This window comes from Acomys minous, assembly GCF_964271855.1.
Source record: "Acomys minous genome assembly, chromosome: 5".
In the NCBI taxonomy this organism is placed as follows: Eukaryota; Metazoa; Chordata; class Mammalia; order Rodentia; family Muridae; genus Acomys; species Acomys minous.
In genome coordinates, this window is record NC_140494.1 from 99,700,893 (window position 1) to 99,718,294 (window position 17,402).

General features: G+C 39.1%; 1 protein-coding gene across 1 annotated transcript; it reads right to left on the bottom strand.

The window, feature by feature from the left end:
* Positions 1 to 9,178: 9,178 nt before the first annotated feature.
* On the bottom strand, positions 9,179 to 10,114 carry LOC311598274 (olfactory receptor 10D1B; the record flags this gene model as incomplete). The annotated part of the gene is made up of 1 exon (XM_084783305.1): positions 9,179 to 10,114. The coding sequence occupies one exon, from the start codon at positions 10,112 to 10,114 to the stop codon at positions 9,179 to 9,181; it is 936 nt and encodes a 311-aa protein (XP_084639431.1).
* Positions 10,115 to 17,402: the final 7,288 nt, after the last annotated feature.

The window sequence follows — 17,402 nt, forward strand, 5'->3', positions numbered from 1 at the left end:
CACTTGAGAAGGTGACTACACTGAGATAAAAGTGAATATGTTAAGCCCAGATGAAATAACTGGGGAAGAAAGAAAAATTCTTGGAGGTATATGAGTAGAGGACAAACCTTAAAAATTACTGTATTTTTAGATAATGTGAAAATGGGCAGACACTTTTGAATGAATGCATTTGTTTTATTGAGAATATGGAGACAATCCAGAGACTTTGTCTTATGTATCTTAGGTAAAAAATATTATTTTCTCCCTTTGAAGGAAAACATTTAACTAATTTCTATAAGTGCATTATTTTCTTATAAGATTTGTTATGTGATTTTTAACAAGAGCTGATTAATTAACAATAAATAATGTCCCATAAAAGTCTTCATTCTTCCATGTTCTGAGACTGAGTGGCAGCAAGGACACTGCCCATCACGTTGATGGAGAAGGAAGCCTGAAGCCAGGACTTTCTATAAATCTTTGGGTCCAAGGAATTCAAAGGTGTGAAAAACAAAATGTAAGAAGAAGGGAAGCAGATTTGAGCACTTACTTGGACACAGGTCATAACACCTCACTGAGGGAAGTCATCTTTACTTCATTCCAAAAATGATGGGGCTACACCCCCCTCAAATGTTTCCCATCCCATGATACTGGCATTGGGCTTGAGTTTTTTGTTTTGATATAAAGATCACAAGTGCTCGCTCTTTCTTTGAGGATCATGCATAGAAGAGTGTATTTCATCCCAGGAGATGAGGTGGGGTGTTGTTAATGGAAGTGAAAGGACCTTCTGCATTTGTGGAATTTTAAAGGATGTCATGGTCCCTCCAGAGCCTCATCCACATTATAAGACTCAAGAATAGAAGTCTTCAGAGCTCAGGGAGTGATTAAACACTTGTTACAAAACAGACTGCAGTAAGGAAGATAATTCTTAAAGCAATTGACAATGAGTGTGTGATTCCCTCCTGACCACTCCACTTTCTCTTCTGTGTAAATGCCTTATTGGCATCTCTACCCTGGGGCATTATCTGTGCCCTGACAAATCTATTGTTTCTATTTACATCATTCTCTTATCTCTTGTGGTCTCTCATTATCTGCTGATTTTAACTTATCATCAAGATCAAGCAGTTTTAGGAAAAGCTAGTTAATATTAAAATGAATATTGTGGACTTGGCTCTGCCTGGGTTTCCTTTGAGCATAAAGATCAATCCTGAAAGCATATATAAAAGTAGCTTTATACAAGCTAAACAGGTTGTATTTATATATGTAGAGATACATTATATACATATACATATGTATATGCATGTAATAACAATGAAAAAATAGGTCATGAATTTGAAGGAGAGCAAAAAGAGGTATACGGGAGAATTGGGGTCGACAATAGGGAAAGGACAAATGTCATAATTATAAGTCTCAAAAAATAAAATAATTAAAAATCAGGTGAACATCAACTAACTAATGAGAATAAACATTTAGATAGCAATTATTAATCTGAAATAATTTGTTGTCCACCATTCTACATGGATAATTCAGTCTAAGAGCACCAAGTAGAACACTTTTATAATATAGTCTCAGAGGACTAACATGAAACAAAACAACACCCTTCTATTGCCTAGGGATGCGCTAGCTTACAGTAATGCTGATATAAATGAGCCCACAGTACCACTTACTCTGCATCAGTACAGCAATAATGCTGTTGGTTTATAAATTTACCATACTACATTTTCTGTCCATTCCTTAGGATGTACGCCTTTTATTTTTTAAGAAAGAGACTTAAGATAAAACAATGTATCATGTTATATCAGGGGTAGCTTCATTCATCCTGTGTTATGAATACTCTGGATAGCATCCATGTGTAGTGATGAATATCTGTTCTATCTGGAACTATGTTTCCAACAATGAAGAAATTGAACATATATTTTGGAATGTATCCCTTGTGTCAATGTTTCATTTTTATTTAACACTTTTTTGGCCAGATATTTTCTTGTCTCCTCATTTGTCAAGTTATTGAATATACCTTCACACAGGCATTAAGACTAACAATTGACAGAGTTAAACTAAAAAGCTTATGTAAAACAGAGTACAGCATCATTCTACTTAAAAGGCAGTGTCTTAGTCTGGGTTTCTAGTGTTCTAATGAAATACAATGAGCAAAATAACTTGGAGTGTGTGCACTTCACTTACACTTCTAAACCAAAGACAGTCATGACAGGAACTAAAACAAGTCAGGAACCTGGAGGCAGAAGCTGATACAGAGGATATGGGGAGAGAATTGCTTTCTGGCTTGTGCCCACAGCTTGCTCAAACTGCTTTCTTGTGTCAACTGAGACCACCTTCCCAGGGGTGACACCACCAACAATTAGCTTGGCCATCCCACATCAATCACAAATTAAGACCATGCCCTACAGGTTTGCCCAGTCTTATAACGCAATTTTCTCAATTGAGATTGTCGGGCTGGAGAGATGGCTCAGCCGTTAAAGGCTAGGCTCACAACCATAAATATAAGAGATTGTCTCCCCTCAAAAGACTCTAGCATGTGTTGAGTTGACATAAAAACTAGCCAGCAAAAGCAGTCTAAAGAATGGGGAAAAATGTTGTCATTTCTATATCTAACGGAGAACTGCTATCTAGAACATACAAAGAACTAAAATACAAAACAAACCCTAAACACCAATGAAACAAGCAAACAAAAATCTTAATTAAATAGTGAGGTATGGAACTAACCAGAGAGTTCTCAAAAGATGAAAGACAAATGACTGAGAATTTTTTAAAATATTAAACAGCTTTAGTCATCAGGGAAATGCAAATTAAACCTGCTTGGCAGTGATTTTATTTTAACCCAGTAAAAATGAGTTAAGATGAATTTAAAAAAAAAGTGAACTAAAACAACAGCAAATATTACAAAACAATAACAAAATAATAGAAATGTTGATGTAGCTGTGAGGAAAGAGGAACATTTATTCCCTGCTAGTAGTCAACCAGTGTGGAGGTTCCTCAAAACCTAGGAACAGATCTATGACGTGAGCCAGCTATAGCATTGTCGGGTGTATACCTGAAAGACTGTACATCCTACTGCAGAAACACTTGCCCATCCATGTTCATTGCTACTCGACTCACAAGAGCAAGACATGGAAACAGCCTAGGTTACCATGATCGGGTGAATAATAGGTAACAGAACGTGGTATATTTTATACAATTAAATATTTTTCAGATATTTTAAAATTATAAATTTCACAGATAAATGGAAAGAGCTAGAAACAATCATTCTGTGTCAGGTAATCCAGACAGACACAGAAGGAATAATGTCTCATGTTTTCTCTCATCTGTACATGTTAGCTTTGATTCTTTAGATATGGATGTATGGCTGTATGTTAGGAAATTAGTAAGGGGTCACGAGTCGGGGCTTTCAAAAGGAGAAAACAGAATGCGGTGCTATGAGGGGAAAGGGGAAATAATGTAACAGGAAGGGTTAAATAGAGTTGGGGATGGGGCTTATAGCTTAGAAAAGGGTACACAAGGAGGGTTGTCTAAAACTAAAGATAGTCTTAAAAAGTCACATGAGAAACTGCTTCAGAGCATGTACCTATGAAACAAGAGCTTGAGTGGAATTATTCCACTAGGCACATGGGCTTTCAAATAAAAACCCCAGTATCAGAAATGGATTGTTTCTTTTTAATTTTTTGCTTGTTTTTAATTTGTTCATTTTACATCCCGATTGTAGCCCCCTCCTTCCTTGCCTCCTGCCCCCACCCTCCCTCAATCATACCCTCTCCCTGGCTCCCTCTAGTTTTCAGAAAAGAGAGCCCTCCTCCCCTAACATCTGACCTCAGCCTATCAAGTATCACCTGGACTGCCTGTTTCCTCTTCCTCTGTGGCCTAGCAAGGCTTCCTCCCTCTCAGAGGGAAGTGGGCAACGTGCCGGGTCTAGAGTCCATGTCAGAAGTAGTCCCTACTCCCTACAGTATGGGACCCACAAGGAAACTGTGCTACCTGTCCACTACATCTGAGCAGACACCTCTGCTCAGGATTATTTCGTTTGAAGTTGTTGGACTGTGATAGTGCACAGATTCCCAAATGTTATAAGCTATTACTGTTTATTGCGGTCGCTTTCTCGGATCCTGCCAGCCATTGAAATAATGATGCTGGGACTTCTATTGTAGTTTAAAGCTTAGACTTTTGCTGAAGCAGTTCCCCAACTACTGTCTGAACTTTACCTGTCTGTTCTAGCACTGCCACTCCCTATGTGGCTAGCTCTCTAACTCTCTGCTCCTGTTCCCGGGTCTGTTCCCTTCCAAGTCCTCTTAGATTCTCTCACCCTCATACTTCCTGCCCTAACTATTCGCCATTAGTGCTTTATTACATTTAACCAGCATTGAGACAACACCTGATACATGATGTAGATTGCCTTTAGGCATAGAAGGCTACCTGACCTTTATGTCTCTGAGCAGGTGTGGAAGAACAAGTATTTACAAATATAGAGCTGGGGATGGGTCATAGAAATGAGGAGGTTGCCTACTTTTTGATCACTTCGCCCTGGAACGGATGTGTAGCCAGGCCATGGAGGAAGAGGACTTGCTCAGTCCTGATGTAGCTTGATGGCCTGGGGTGGAGGTGGGGGCTCCTCTTTCCTGAGGAAGAGGGGAGAGTGGCAAAGGGAGGGATGGTGGGGCTGGGATGAGGAGGGAGAGGGCTATGATCGGGATGTAAACTGAATAAAAAAGCAATGTTTTTAAAAAGAAAGGAAATGACAATACCAATATCCTGCTGGCATTTGGCTTTCTGCTGGCACACTAATCAATAATTGAAAATATACAGACAAAACTTCTCAATGAAAGGATCATCCTCCATTAACTATTGCTTTAGTTTACCTTCCAGAATCTGATCATAATTATACTTGAGTTAAAATTATTAACCCTTAACCTTATAAGCCATTACTATGCATGCTTATTTTTTAATTAATTAAAATAAAAGATAATATTGAAAGAGAAAAATTATCCCCTCAGTATGGGGCCAAGTAATATCTATTTACCAGAACCAGAAAGTTGTAATGAAAAATGATTCTGGAGCTGGATGTGGTGGCACATGCCTTTATACCAGCACTCAGGAGGCAGAGGCAAGTGGATCACTGTGAGTTCGAGGCCAGCCTGATCTACAAAGTGAGTCCAGGACAGCTAAGGCTACACAGTGAAACCCTGTCTCAAAAACAAAACAAAACAAAACAAAACAAAACAAACAAACAAAAACCCCACGATTCTGGGTAATAACTTAGCAAGGACAACCTGAGCTGTTTTAGCCAGCAGCTTTTACATTGTTGCTTGTGCATTAGACCTAAGCTCATTTGAAATACTAGGTACTAGCACACAGGTGAGGCCTGTTATTCCCATTTCCACTGCTTAGCTCTGTAGGCTCTAATGTTCTCACAGCTCCCAGTGCAAATTAATGGGGGCAAGTCCTACTGAAAGCAGGAGGTTTCTTTGTACATTCAGGCTGAGAAACTTAAACAAAGAAAACATGAACATGAGTGATATGAGAAGAAAACATGGTAAGTGAAGGCTTTCGTGGGACATGCCCCTTGGGCTAGTACGCAGATATAAGTGAGTATATACCATTTGAGTCTTTCTGCTTCTGGGTTAACTCACTCATTATGATCATTTCTAGCTCAACTCATTTATCCACAAGTTGAGTGGAGAGTGGGGTATGACTTTCTCACGTACTCTGGTGCCTCACCTTTGACCATGTCCCCTAGAGGGGGAGACCTGGTGGCACTCAGAGGAAGGACAGCAGGTTACCAAGAAGAGACTTGATACCCTATGAGCATATACAGGGGAAGGTAATCCCCCTCAGGAACAGTCATAGGAGAGGGGAATAAGGGGAAAATGGGAGGGAGGGAAGACTGGGAGGATACAAGGGATGGGATAACCGTTGAGATGTAACAAGAATAAATTAATTTAAAAAAACTTTTAAAAAAGAGAAGAAAACATGATAAAAAAAATCTAAGGAGAGATAATTTGGATAAGGTATAATAAAATTTTCAGGTTCCTCCTAACTTGACAGGGAGAAATGCCAGATCACACAGAGCATTAACTGTCTCTTGGTGACATTTCTTCCAAATAGTCTGGATCCACAGAGTTCTTGTACTAGGTTTCTGTTCTATAAGTGGCGGACATTGGTGGAAGACTCCAAATGTCACCATATCTGGAGAGGCTTGAGGAATGTTGGGACCAGACATACATGTTTGCTGTTAAAAGTTCTCTTTTTATAGGCAGTGGAATTTTCCATATGATAACGAGTCAAGTTTTTCTTATTCATTGTAATAAAGGACACAGCCAAATTACTTAATAACCTTCTAATGTAGGTTCTTTGCATGGATAAATTAATAAGTGTATGAATACAATTGAAACACTCAAATTGTAAGTGTATATTATCATTGCAATAAATAATTAGGCTCAGAACACCATAAACTCATATGAGTGTATGTGTATGCATGTGTGTTTGTATGTTTAAGTAAGACTGACCATACATACATGAAAGAGAAAAACCATTTTAGCCCCTTCTCCACCAGGGTTGCTTTGATTGTAAGGTATTGAAATTTAGAACATGTGACACAAGTTGTACATTGTTGATTCGTTTTCTTGCTATAGATGGAGAAAGTCTGAGGAGTATTTTCCAGAAATAAGCAATATGTTTTTGTTCATCATTTTGGTTGGGCTGGCATGGGTGGAAGGTAATAATTTAGGGCTAATATCACTTAACTCTTTGCCACTGAGCAGGCATTGTCTTCATAGGGATTTGTCTTTAATGACTATGCTATGCTGTCCAAGTTTGCCCACTTTCCAGTTTTGCTATCTGTGGGCTGTAGTTAAAACAAAGCACATAGATCAAATTGCAAACAAGCATAGTTTCACCAAATTGCAAACAAGCATAGTTTCTGGCATATTTATGGAGGGACATGGGAGTATGACTGGAGAGTGCTGCAGAAATTGTTTCACTGAACAGAGTAGTTTTTAATGACCCTACCGTGGTCATGAATTCAGGGGTTGGGTTTCATGTAGACAACGCTGGAAGCCAGTGTCTCAGGAAATGTCCATGCAGCCCATCTCAATCAAACAATGACCTCTGAAACTTGGTTTTACCATTCAGTGCTATGGTGTTATGTTGTCAATGGATTTAAGTTTTGTTTTGATCTTAGCACCTGGAAGAAGCACTCTCCTAAAAGCGTTGCCTTGTTAGACTGAAAAACATTTAAAAAATACAATGTTTCCTGTTCTTTCTCACAAATCATAGAATCCATAAGATGCTTATCTCACTATCAAACTGAACTTGGACTTCCATATCCCTCAGCCTGTCCTTTTGGGTTCCTGCTTTTTATAAAGAGAGATCTTAGAGTCTTTAATTTCTAAAGAAATTTAATCTTACAGCCTCCTTCAAACCAGCTAAGATTATCTGAGGGATTAATTTGCTAAGGACATAGACAGGAGTCATTCTGTGCAAGCCATTCCTCCAGTCCTAGAATAATGAACTGCATTAGATATGAGCCCTGCATAAAGTATAATGGATTTTATCTCCATGGAAACCAATCCTTCCTAAATTACAAAAACTTAAATGATACACCCAAAATGCTGCCTCTTACCATTCATAACCATCAAATCTCTATGTTGCATCTCACTGTAACTATTTCTCAGCCATTTTTCACCTGCAACATAAACAAAGCACCTTCATTCATCAATCCCGTTGTGTGAGATCCACCCTTGGGACCAGAAAATTCAACTGCTTTCTTTCATCCTTGGCCATGGCCTTAATTCAGACCTACACTAGCCATTGCCTTAACCGCTAGTTTTTCCCCAATAGGCTTCCAAGGTTAACAGACACTTGAGACTTCTTTATTTTTTCAGTCTCATGTTAAGCACAGTCACTGGTCAAATGACAACTGTCTGAGCTTTTTATGAAAGGATCAGGACTCCATGTTTTATTCTTACAGTTTGCTGTGACTATCTGAATAGCTACAGGCTAGACACTAGGGTAATGGAGATGTGGACCCTGAGAAGATTGAGAAGGGTTGGACATAAGTGAAACAGTGAATAATATAAGATCCCAGAAATCTCTTTAGGCTCTTGTTTTATTGAAAATGGCATTAAGAGAGAGTATTTATGATCTTAAGAGTAGTGACAAGGCAAAAGTTGCTCCACCTTCCAGAATCTTCTGTCAACACAGTTTTAGAGTCTTTAAGCAGAGATAGGATTCCTGGATTATTCTGGTAGGCTCTGCGACTATTCTCTGATTCTTATGGAAGCGCAGAAGAAAACTATGAGTGTCTCTGTGCTCCTTTGTCTTCTGTCAGCATCATCCGAGTGTTTTTCTATATTCTCTGCCATTGTTACAAGGAGCTTCAAAGCTATTTTCCCATTGCATATAATCAAGGTGCTAATAAGTTCAGCTATGAATATTGCATGCTAGATTGAAATAGCAGATTTCTGATTTGTAGTTCATTTCAGCTGAAAACAAAACTGAAAAAATGCTGGAAGGTAAACCAAAATCAACCTCTGTCTCCTTATAGGTATAAACCGAAAAGGGAGAAAAATGTAAGTGATACTGTGCAGTTGCACCTTGGTTTCAACCATTAGGTCTACTCAATCCTCCCCTCAAGTCCTGTTCTTTATGCAATATCATTTCAGCTCAATGTAATAGGACAGTATTTGAAGAATAAAGATCATACCTTTCAAACTTCAACATCCCTTATATAAAATAGTTAATGCAGATATTATATGGGAGTATCAATTAAGCCAAGATGAAAAAAGCACTAAGGAGAAGAAAAAGAGCAAGAGACATCAGACAGGACAATAAATAATAAGGATTAAGGAGCCTTGGGTCCAACCATCGTGCAAAGAACATGAGCAGAAAGCAGGATGAAAAGAACAGTGGACCAGCGGCAGGCCCACATTGTTCTGACTATGTGAGGACTGCTCCACTCTCACCTGTTTGGGATGTTTACATGAGAGCACAGGTAGGTCTGAGTCAGACATCTGGACCTGGAGGCTCCATCCACCACTTGCTCTTAGATGTCAACTCTTTGCATTTTAGTCTGTAATGTTGTAAATTTAAAATAGTAATAATACTAATGCTCTTAAATATAAAGTAGTTTAGAGTAACGAATGAATCTTTTACATTAGCACTGAAGGGTACCCAAGTATCCTTTACTGATCTTTCTTTACAATTTCTCTGGAAGGAAGCACAGTGGACGTAGGACAGTCCACAGTGACGATTTGACCTCCTTATTCCTGAGGCTATAGATCAGTGGATTTAGCATGGGGGTGACCAGGTTGTTCAGTACCTGAACAGTTGCATCCAGCCAAGGTTTTGGTGTTGGCCTTAGATAGATAAAAATCACTGGCATGTAAAAGAGCAAGATGGCAGCGAGGTGGGCACTGCAGGTGGAGAATGCTCTGTGTCGGCCCTCAGTGGAGCGGATCTGTAGAATGGAGCGAAGTATACAGCTGTAGGAGGTGAGAATGATGAAGAAGCAGCTGAGGGGCATGAGGCCCACACTGATGAACCCCACCAACTCCAGGGATGATGTGTCTGCACATGCCAGCTTCATCACCACAGGGATATCACAGAAATAATAGTCCACCTCTTTGGGGCCACAGTAGGGCAACTGGAAGGTGAGAGTAGTTAGAAAAGTAGAATGAATACAGCCAAAAACTGATGTCCCCAAGGCCAGGATGGCACAAACTCTGTGGCTTATGATGACTGAGTAGCGTAGCGGGTAGCATATGGCAACAAAGCGGTCATAGGCCATGACTGTGTACAGAAAACACTCAGTACCTCCCAGGAAATGGTAGAAGAAGAGCTGGCACACACAGCCTGCATAGGAGATGGCTCGGCTATTTCCTGAGAGGTAGAACAGCATCTTGGGAGAGCTCACAGAAGGGAAAAATATGTCACATATGGAGAGCTCACACAGGAAGAAGTACATAGGAGTGTGAAGCCGAGTGGAGGAGATGATTGCAAGGAGTATGAGCAAGTTCCCCACTAGCATGAAGATGTAGAAAGACAAAAACAGGACAAAGAGCATGGTCTCCATACCCTCTGTGTGCGGGATGCCCAGCAGGAGAAACTGAGTCACTACTGAAAGGTTCTTCATAGCTTTGAGAATGTTTGAACTTGCGAAGATTAAAAGTCACCTGTCCATTCATCAATATCTATTAAGAAGCTTTTTCTTGTGAGAGCTTTGAGTTTGCTTTGAGAAGCAGAAAATTGTTTTCTTCTGATTAGCAAAACAAGATCTCCATAAAAGTACAAATAACTATAAATTAATATATAAGAGTCAGTCTACCCAATTTTTAGAATCAGTATGCTTAGGATACCCATTAAGTATACCCTAAAGTTAGGGATGCATCATGAGTATAAATGATTGTCTTCTACTCCAAACACAGAACTTAAGAAACATGGTCAAATATCTTCAAGTTACGACAATGATTTACATGAGTTTGTATTCTGAAAACAAGTACATGTTGAATCTTGGTCATATGTTTAAGTGACTTGCTGTCGTTCTTCATTATCCTCTGCAAAGCAATAGGAAAATATTGTATGAGAAAAAATAACATTTAATGGGAATCTCGAATTTGATTCTTCTTAGCCATACTAATGAAATAACTTATGCAATGTGTTTCATAATCATCTACCAAGTGTAAAGCATACTTAGTCAAACAGTAACAACATCAACATAAATGAATACCAATACCACATTTATAAACTGTCTGAAAGTACCCAGCAACACCTCACCAGGCCACAGAAGAAGAGGATGAGCTCAATCCTGATGGACCTTGATGGGATTGATGGATTCTCCTTCTCAGAGGAGTAGAGGATGGGGGAAGAGGGAGGGAAGTTGGGACTGGGAGAAGATGAAGGAGAGGGCTATGATAGGGATGTAAAGTGAAGAAAAAATGAAACAAAGAAAGAAAAATAAAAGATGAAGAGAGGGAGGGGAGGGGAAGAAAGAAAGCCAGAAAAAGAAAGAAGGAGAAAGAGAGAGAGAGAGAGAGAGAGAGAGAGAGAGAGAGAGAGAGAGAAGAAAAATATCTGGCAAAACTATTAGTGAACTCTAAGGTAAGATCTTCCTTAACTTTTGGAAGCTACAACTTTTAGGAATTCTAGGAAGGAAAAAAAAAGGATCAAAGAACCCCCTTTGGCCATGCTTCTCAAACATTCTTTCACACATATGACTCTCCATAGGTCAACTGCCTCAGACATTATTGGCATGGTCAGTAACACTGTAGTATATAACCCTTCACAAATGGCATGGTTGATAATCAGAAACTCTCCTTACAAATGCTGAGAGTAGCTGTCTTTCATGTATAGGCCAGGTAAGAGGGACCACCTCTGTGGTGTTATTTCTCTTGTATTAAAGAAGGTCAGCACAAAGCCAAATAATAACAAAAACTGTGACATACTTGAAGATGAGATATGGACTTTAAATACTCTCAAAACTCCACCACTAAATGAGTTGCTTTCAGATAGTCATTGCTGGTCTCTTTCAAAGAGATAAGAATTTTAAAAGTCAAAAGGAAAGGGATTTCAAACACAACATCTTAAAATCTCCAAGCTGCTTATAACTCATTTTACTACATACAGCTCAGGCACTAAGATCAATAATTAATAAATAAAACTTCATGAAACTGAAATGATTCTATAATGCAAAGGACACTGTCATTTAAACAAAATGACAGCCTACAGAATGGGAAAAGATTTTCATCAATCCTACAACTGACATAGGGATAATATCTAAAATATATAAGGAACTCAAGAAAGTAAACTCCCACAAACCAAATAACCCAAATTTAAAAATGGAGTGCAGAGCTAAACAGAATTCACAACAGAGAAATCTCTAATGGCTAAGAAACATTTAAAGAAATGTTCATTGTCCTCAGTCATCAGGGAAATGCAAATCAAAATGACTCTGAAATTCTATCTTACACCTATCAGAATAGCTAAGATCAGAAACTCAAATGACAATACATCTGGAGAGGATGAGGAGAAAGAGGAGCATTCCTCCATTGCTGGTGGGAGCGCAAACTTGTACTACCACTTTGAAAATCAATCTAACACTTTCTCAGAAAACTTGGAAAAGATCTACCTCATGACCCTGCTATACCACTCCAGGGCATATACCCAAAAGATGATCTACCATATCACAAGGAACTATGTTCATAGCAGCTTTATTTGTAATAGGCAGAAACTACAAGCAAACTAAATGTCCCTATCCAAAGAATGGATAGAAAAATGTGGTACATTTACAAGATGGAATAACTGCTCGGCTATTACAAAGAAAGCTTTCATGCAATTTTCAGTCAAATGGATGGAACTAGAAAAGATCATCCTGAGTGAGGTAACCTAGACCCAGGAAGACATGCATGCTATGTACTCACTTACACATGGGCATTAGCCACAATGTACAGGATAACCGTGCTATAATCCACAGAACCAAAGAAGCCAAGGAGGATTCAAGGGAGGATGTTTGACTCTTACTCAGAAGAGGAAATAAAATACACATCTGAAGTTCATGAATGGAGGGAGCTGTGTTGAGAAGAGGATGGAGAGGGTCATTGGGGTGGGGTTATGTGTGGGGAAAGTTGGGAAGGGAGGGAAAGGAGGGGAATACTGATAGAGAGAATAGAAATTGGTTGGAGAGCACCTCTGAGACAATGGAGGACACTGGGAGCATAGGGTGACTCTAGCTGAGATTCCTAACAGTGAGGGAAATGGACTCTGAAGTTGCCACCTCCTGTAGCTTGGCAGAACTTACACTTAGAGAAACAGAGACACACACAAAAAAAAAAAACATAAAAACTTCTGTAACAACTTTTATCCTGCATACAAGAAATGTAGGGATAAAGATGGAGCAGAGAGTGGGGGAATGGCAAACCAATGAGTGGCCCACCTTGAGATCCACCCCCACAGAAGAGAACCAACCCCTGGCCCTATTAATGACACTCTGCAGTGCTTACAGACAGGAGCCTAGCATAACTGTCTTCTAGGAAGCTTCATCAAGCAGCTTATGGAAACAGATGCAGACCCTCACCGTCAAATAATGGGCCAAGCTTGGGGAGTCTCGTGGAAGCATGGGAAGAAGAGTAGAGGGAGCTAGCAAGGTGAAAGACGGCACCACAAGAAGACCTAGAGGGCAAACTAACCTGGGCCCACGAGGGCTCACAGAGACTGAACCACCAACCAAAGGGCTTGCATGGGTCAGACTTAGACCCCCTACATATATGCAGCTAGATGTGCAGCATAGTCAACATGTGGATCCCATAATAGTAGAAGTAGGAGCTGTCTCTAATTCTGTTCTCTGCCTTTGGACCCCTTTCCTCTAGCTGGGCTGCCTTGTCTAGGCTCAGTGGGAGAGAATGTACTCAGTCCTGCTGTGACTTGAGGTGCTAGGATGGGTTGGTACCCCTTAGGGCCCCCTTCTTTGAGAAGGAAAGGAATAGGGGGAGCATGGGGGTGGGATAGGAAGGAGAGCTGGAAGGGAGCTTGTATTGGGCTGTAAAGTGATTAAATTTAAAAAAAAAAAACAAGAAAGAAGTTGTTTGCAATTTACTGCAAAGTTAAAGATGAACATATGGCAGTGTCTGAACACTGGCCACAAAACTAAAGTATAAACTTATAGCAGAAAATGTAATTAGCTTTATCTTCCTGACTCAAGGCTAACAGGACTGAAGGATAAACTGACAGCAGTGAATACAGTTAGCCCCTCCCTATCATAAATATTTCCTGAGTACTGGGACACACATAGTAACTCAAAGCTGACTACAAATTCACTCTAGAGAATATTAAGGTTAAATATGTCTCTCATCATACCACAAAGATGAGTGCTGCTTTCCTGACCAGTCACAGGCCACTCTGGTTAGAGGGCCACAGAGAAAAAAGGCCCAGAGCCATGCAGCTCTTACTCTCTTGGTTTACTCACCTTGTCTTTTTATTATGTTTTTTTAATTTAATTTAATCCTACCAAAAGTGAATTAAATTAGTTAGTGTCCAAGCCCTTATCCATTTCAAAAGGAAATTGTTGAATTTCTTTCCAAGAGAGGCTAATTTAACAAAGTGCACTGGGTATTTTTCTGACTTACTTTATGTTCATTCCATCCCAAAATTAAACTTGGTTGCCAGTGTCACAGGCTGTTAGTAATAACCTAGTTAAGTACCTCTTTTATTTTGTGAGCTTATAATGTAATTACATCATCCTCCCTTCCCTTTTCTCCTTCCAAATCCTTCCATTCTTCCTCTAATTTAGATTCATGACATCTTTTCTTTTATTGCTTTTACATAAACCCATGTATAGGTATACACATATATGTTCCAAAATACAACCTTCTCAGTCTGTATAATGTTACTTATATGTGCTTTTTAGGGCTGACCATTTAATATTACATAACCAGTCTTTATGCTATACCCCCAAGGAAGACTACTTCTGCCTCTCTAAGCAGTCTTTATTTTTGTTATGTAAAACTACTAAGTGGACTTACACCACTTCCTCCTTAGATTGCATCCCCCGGTGATCTTGAGACTTAGAGTGCTGAGAGGGACCCCAACTCTAACAGAAGCTGCTGTGCTTGTTCTTTTAAGCTCTTATCTCTTCCAACAGAAAAAGGAAAACTCAAGCATCAACCAAAGAAAGGGCAGAAGCAAAGTACATGCTATTGTCTTGAAATGGAAATTACAGTGACCTGCATAAAATAAAGATAAGGAACTGAACAAAGGGAGAGGGTTGTGTAAGCTGAAATCAGAACAGACACCTAGAACACAAAAAGCCTTTCCACCCTGTGGGAAATACTGTAAGCTTTGTCACAGGTAAAAGCAGTGTTGGTAGGCTTTAACCTTGGGCACCCCATGGATACCCCCTTTCCACCCACCCACTGTTACCTTAGTAATGACAGTAACAACAATGGTGGCTACACATGCCATTTAGTGGATACTCACTGTGTTCCAAGAACTGGTGAGTCATTTATAAAAATCTGTCCTTTTTATAAAAAAATCCCATAAACTGTTATTTCTTTTGTAAATCAGATCTGCAGATAGAAAACTGATATTCAAATACATTAAGGAAAGCACTTTGTTTTATTCCATGTTTGTACTTGGAATCTTTAGAAAGATCTGTTCTCACTTTGCCGCTGCTTCTTGAAAGGAAAAAACAAACAAACCCCTTCTACTGCTTGAAAATGAAGCCCTTCCCTAAGGATCAAGAAGTTGCCTGCTAGTAAGAGCATGGCAACAGTTCAAATACTCATACTGCGCACCTGGTAACATGGCCCCAGCTTTCCTAAGTATAATAACTAGAACTCGCATTTCCTTTTTTTTTTATTGCTAGACCAGAGTGTTCCAGCCCAGTGAGCTTCTGTGCCCATTTATGAAGAATTATGTCCCATGGGTCTTATGCAATCAAAGCCAGAACACTCTCAGGCTGGATGCCTAGCTTAAAGTGTTCTGAGGATCCTCTTAGTCCCTGCCTGGAGTTCAGGGATAACTCAGAGGGAGCAATTAGATTGTCACCTCTAGTCATCATCAAATCATAAAATGATGGTGATGGTTTCACTGTAAAAAGATGATCCAAAGTGGGAAACATGTTCCGCCAAGATTATTTGCAAAGTAGAAAATACAGCAACTCTTATATTATTAGTTCATCTTCAATGCTGTCCCTCCATTTGCCTGCCTTTTGTATCGTTAAGACCCAGCAACATCGTTCAACTCATCATTTTAAAAATTATCTAAACATATCCAAAGGTAAAGAGGAAAGAAAATTACTTTTAGATTTTGGAAAGGGTTTTTACCTAGATGTTTTCTTCTAAGGCAAAAGATTGTTCCAAAATGGAGAGTGAGACACAACTAAAAGTTTTAAAAATGTCACAAGAATGTTTCTGGAAGTTAAAACTAAAAGTAGTTCATATTCATAAAAACCTGCTTAAACAGCAAAGATTTTTCTGTCTTATAAAAAAATTGTTTATAGTTTCCATTGAGTTTTTAATTAGGTGACCAAGTCTTGACAGATTCAAGGATTAATTAATATTTTGTGCTTGTAGACCTTCATCTAAGTGTTTCACAGAAGCTAAGGTTAAACCACAGTTCATTCTTCAGTTCTAGCATACCTGACTTCCTGTGTGTTCAATAACCACATGGAGGCCAAAGCCGAGAGCCAATGTTTTGAAAGCTGCCCCTATGTTAGCTAGATTCCAGGGAAAGATGATACACCTTCAAAAGTAGCCTGAAAGTTGAAGAAGTCACCAGACCTCCTGATCAAAGGGCCCAGATAGACCTCCTAAATTGGGCTTTACCCAGTGTAAATTCCTCAAAGGGATGAGAGATCAATACAGAGGGAACTATCTTCAGTGCTTCCAAAGGGAATCCACTTTGTCGACAAGATCCTGACCCATCCCAGTTGATGTGTTACTTGTAGAAGTAGAGTGAGTAACCGAGCAGCAACAACTGACATCAGGAATAAATGGAAGTAGTTAAGTTATGAGCATCAGCCTGGGCTCAAACACCAGCAGGAAAACAGAGCCAAACAACACAGTGATCTGCGGTACTCCTTACTAAACAAGAACAACCACAGAACCAAAACTAAACTAGACTTTAGAAAGTGAGGGACACTAAGACTCGGAGCATACAGACCCGCCCACAATACTATTAGTATGAGCTACTAACATTCACACAAGATAGTCACAGCCAAGGCAACTGTAACACAGAGCTAAATTCCAGAGTCTTGGGTGACTACTCAGGTAGCAAACTGTCTCTGTCATCTTCTCATTTGGAAAGCTCCTAACCTGCCCTCCCAGCATACTCAGGTAATCAAGTTTATTCCTTCTCAAGTCTCTGATGGAGTTGAAGACCAGGTAGCTTTAGTTTTACAATGAAATTTAGTTGTTTAGAGGTTAAGATGTTTTTAGGTCTAGATAGATGTTTAAAGTTGATAATGACAAGATGTGATGGAGATTGATTTAGATTCAGAATTTAAATGCACCAAGAAAGGAAAGAGGTTTTCTTTAAGGCTGTCAAATACAAATAGCCAAAACACTAAGAATGTAACATTTATATAATTCCTGACTGTGTTATGTTCTTCTTCCTATAGGTAGCTTACTGCATATACATGTAATAATATAAATGTATATGTAAAATATAAAAAATTTTAATAAAAAATTAAAAAACAAAATTTAAAAAAGAAAAGAAAATGGTGTCTCACTGTTTAGTCAAGTTCTACTTTGAGATATTTACACTCATGAGAACTAAATACTCTATGTATTTTTTACAAGATCAAAATGTTCATGTCAGAATCATCCATTGTTAAACCAAACTTGAAATAAACCAAAATAACAAGGGAAAAAGCGGTCAGAAGTTATAAACTCAGTTTACATTTTGTGATCTTTGTTTTGTTTTGTTTT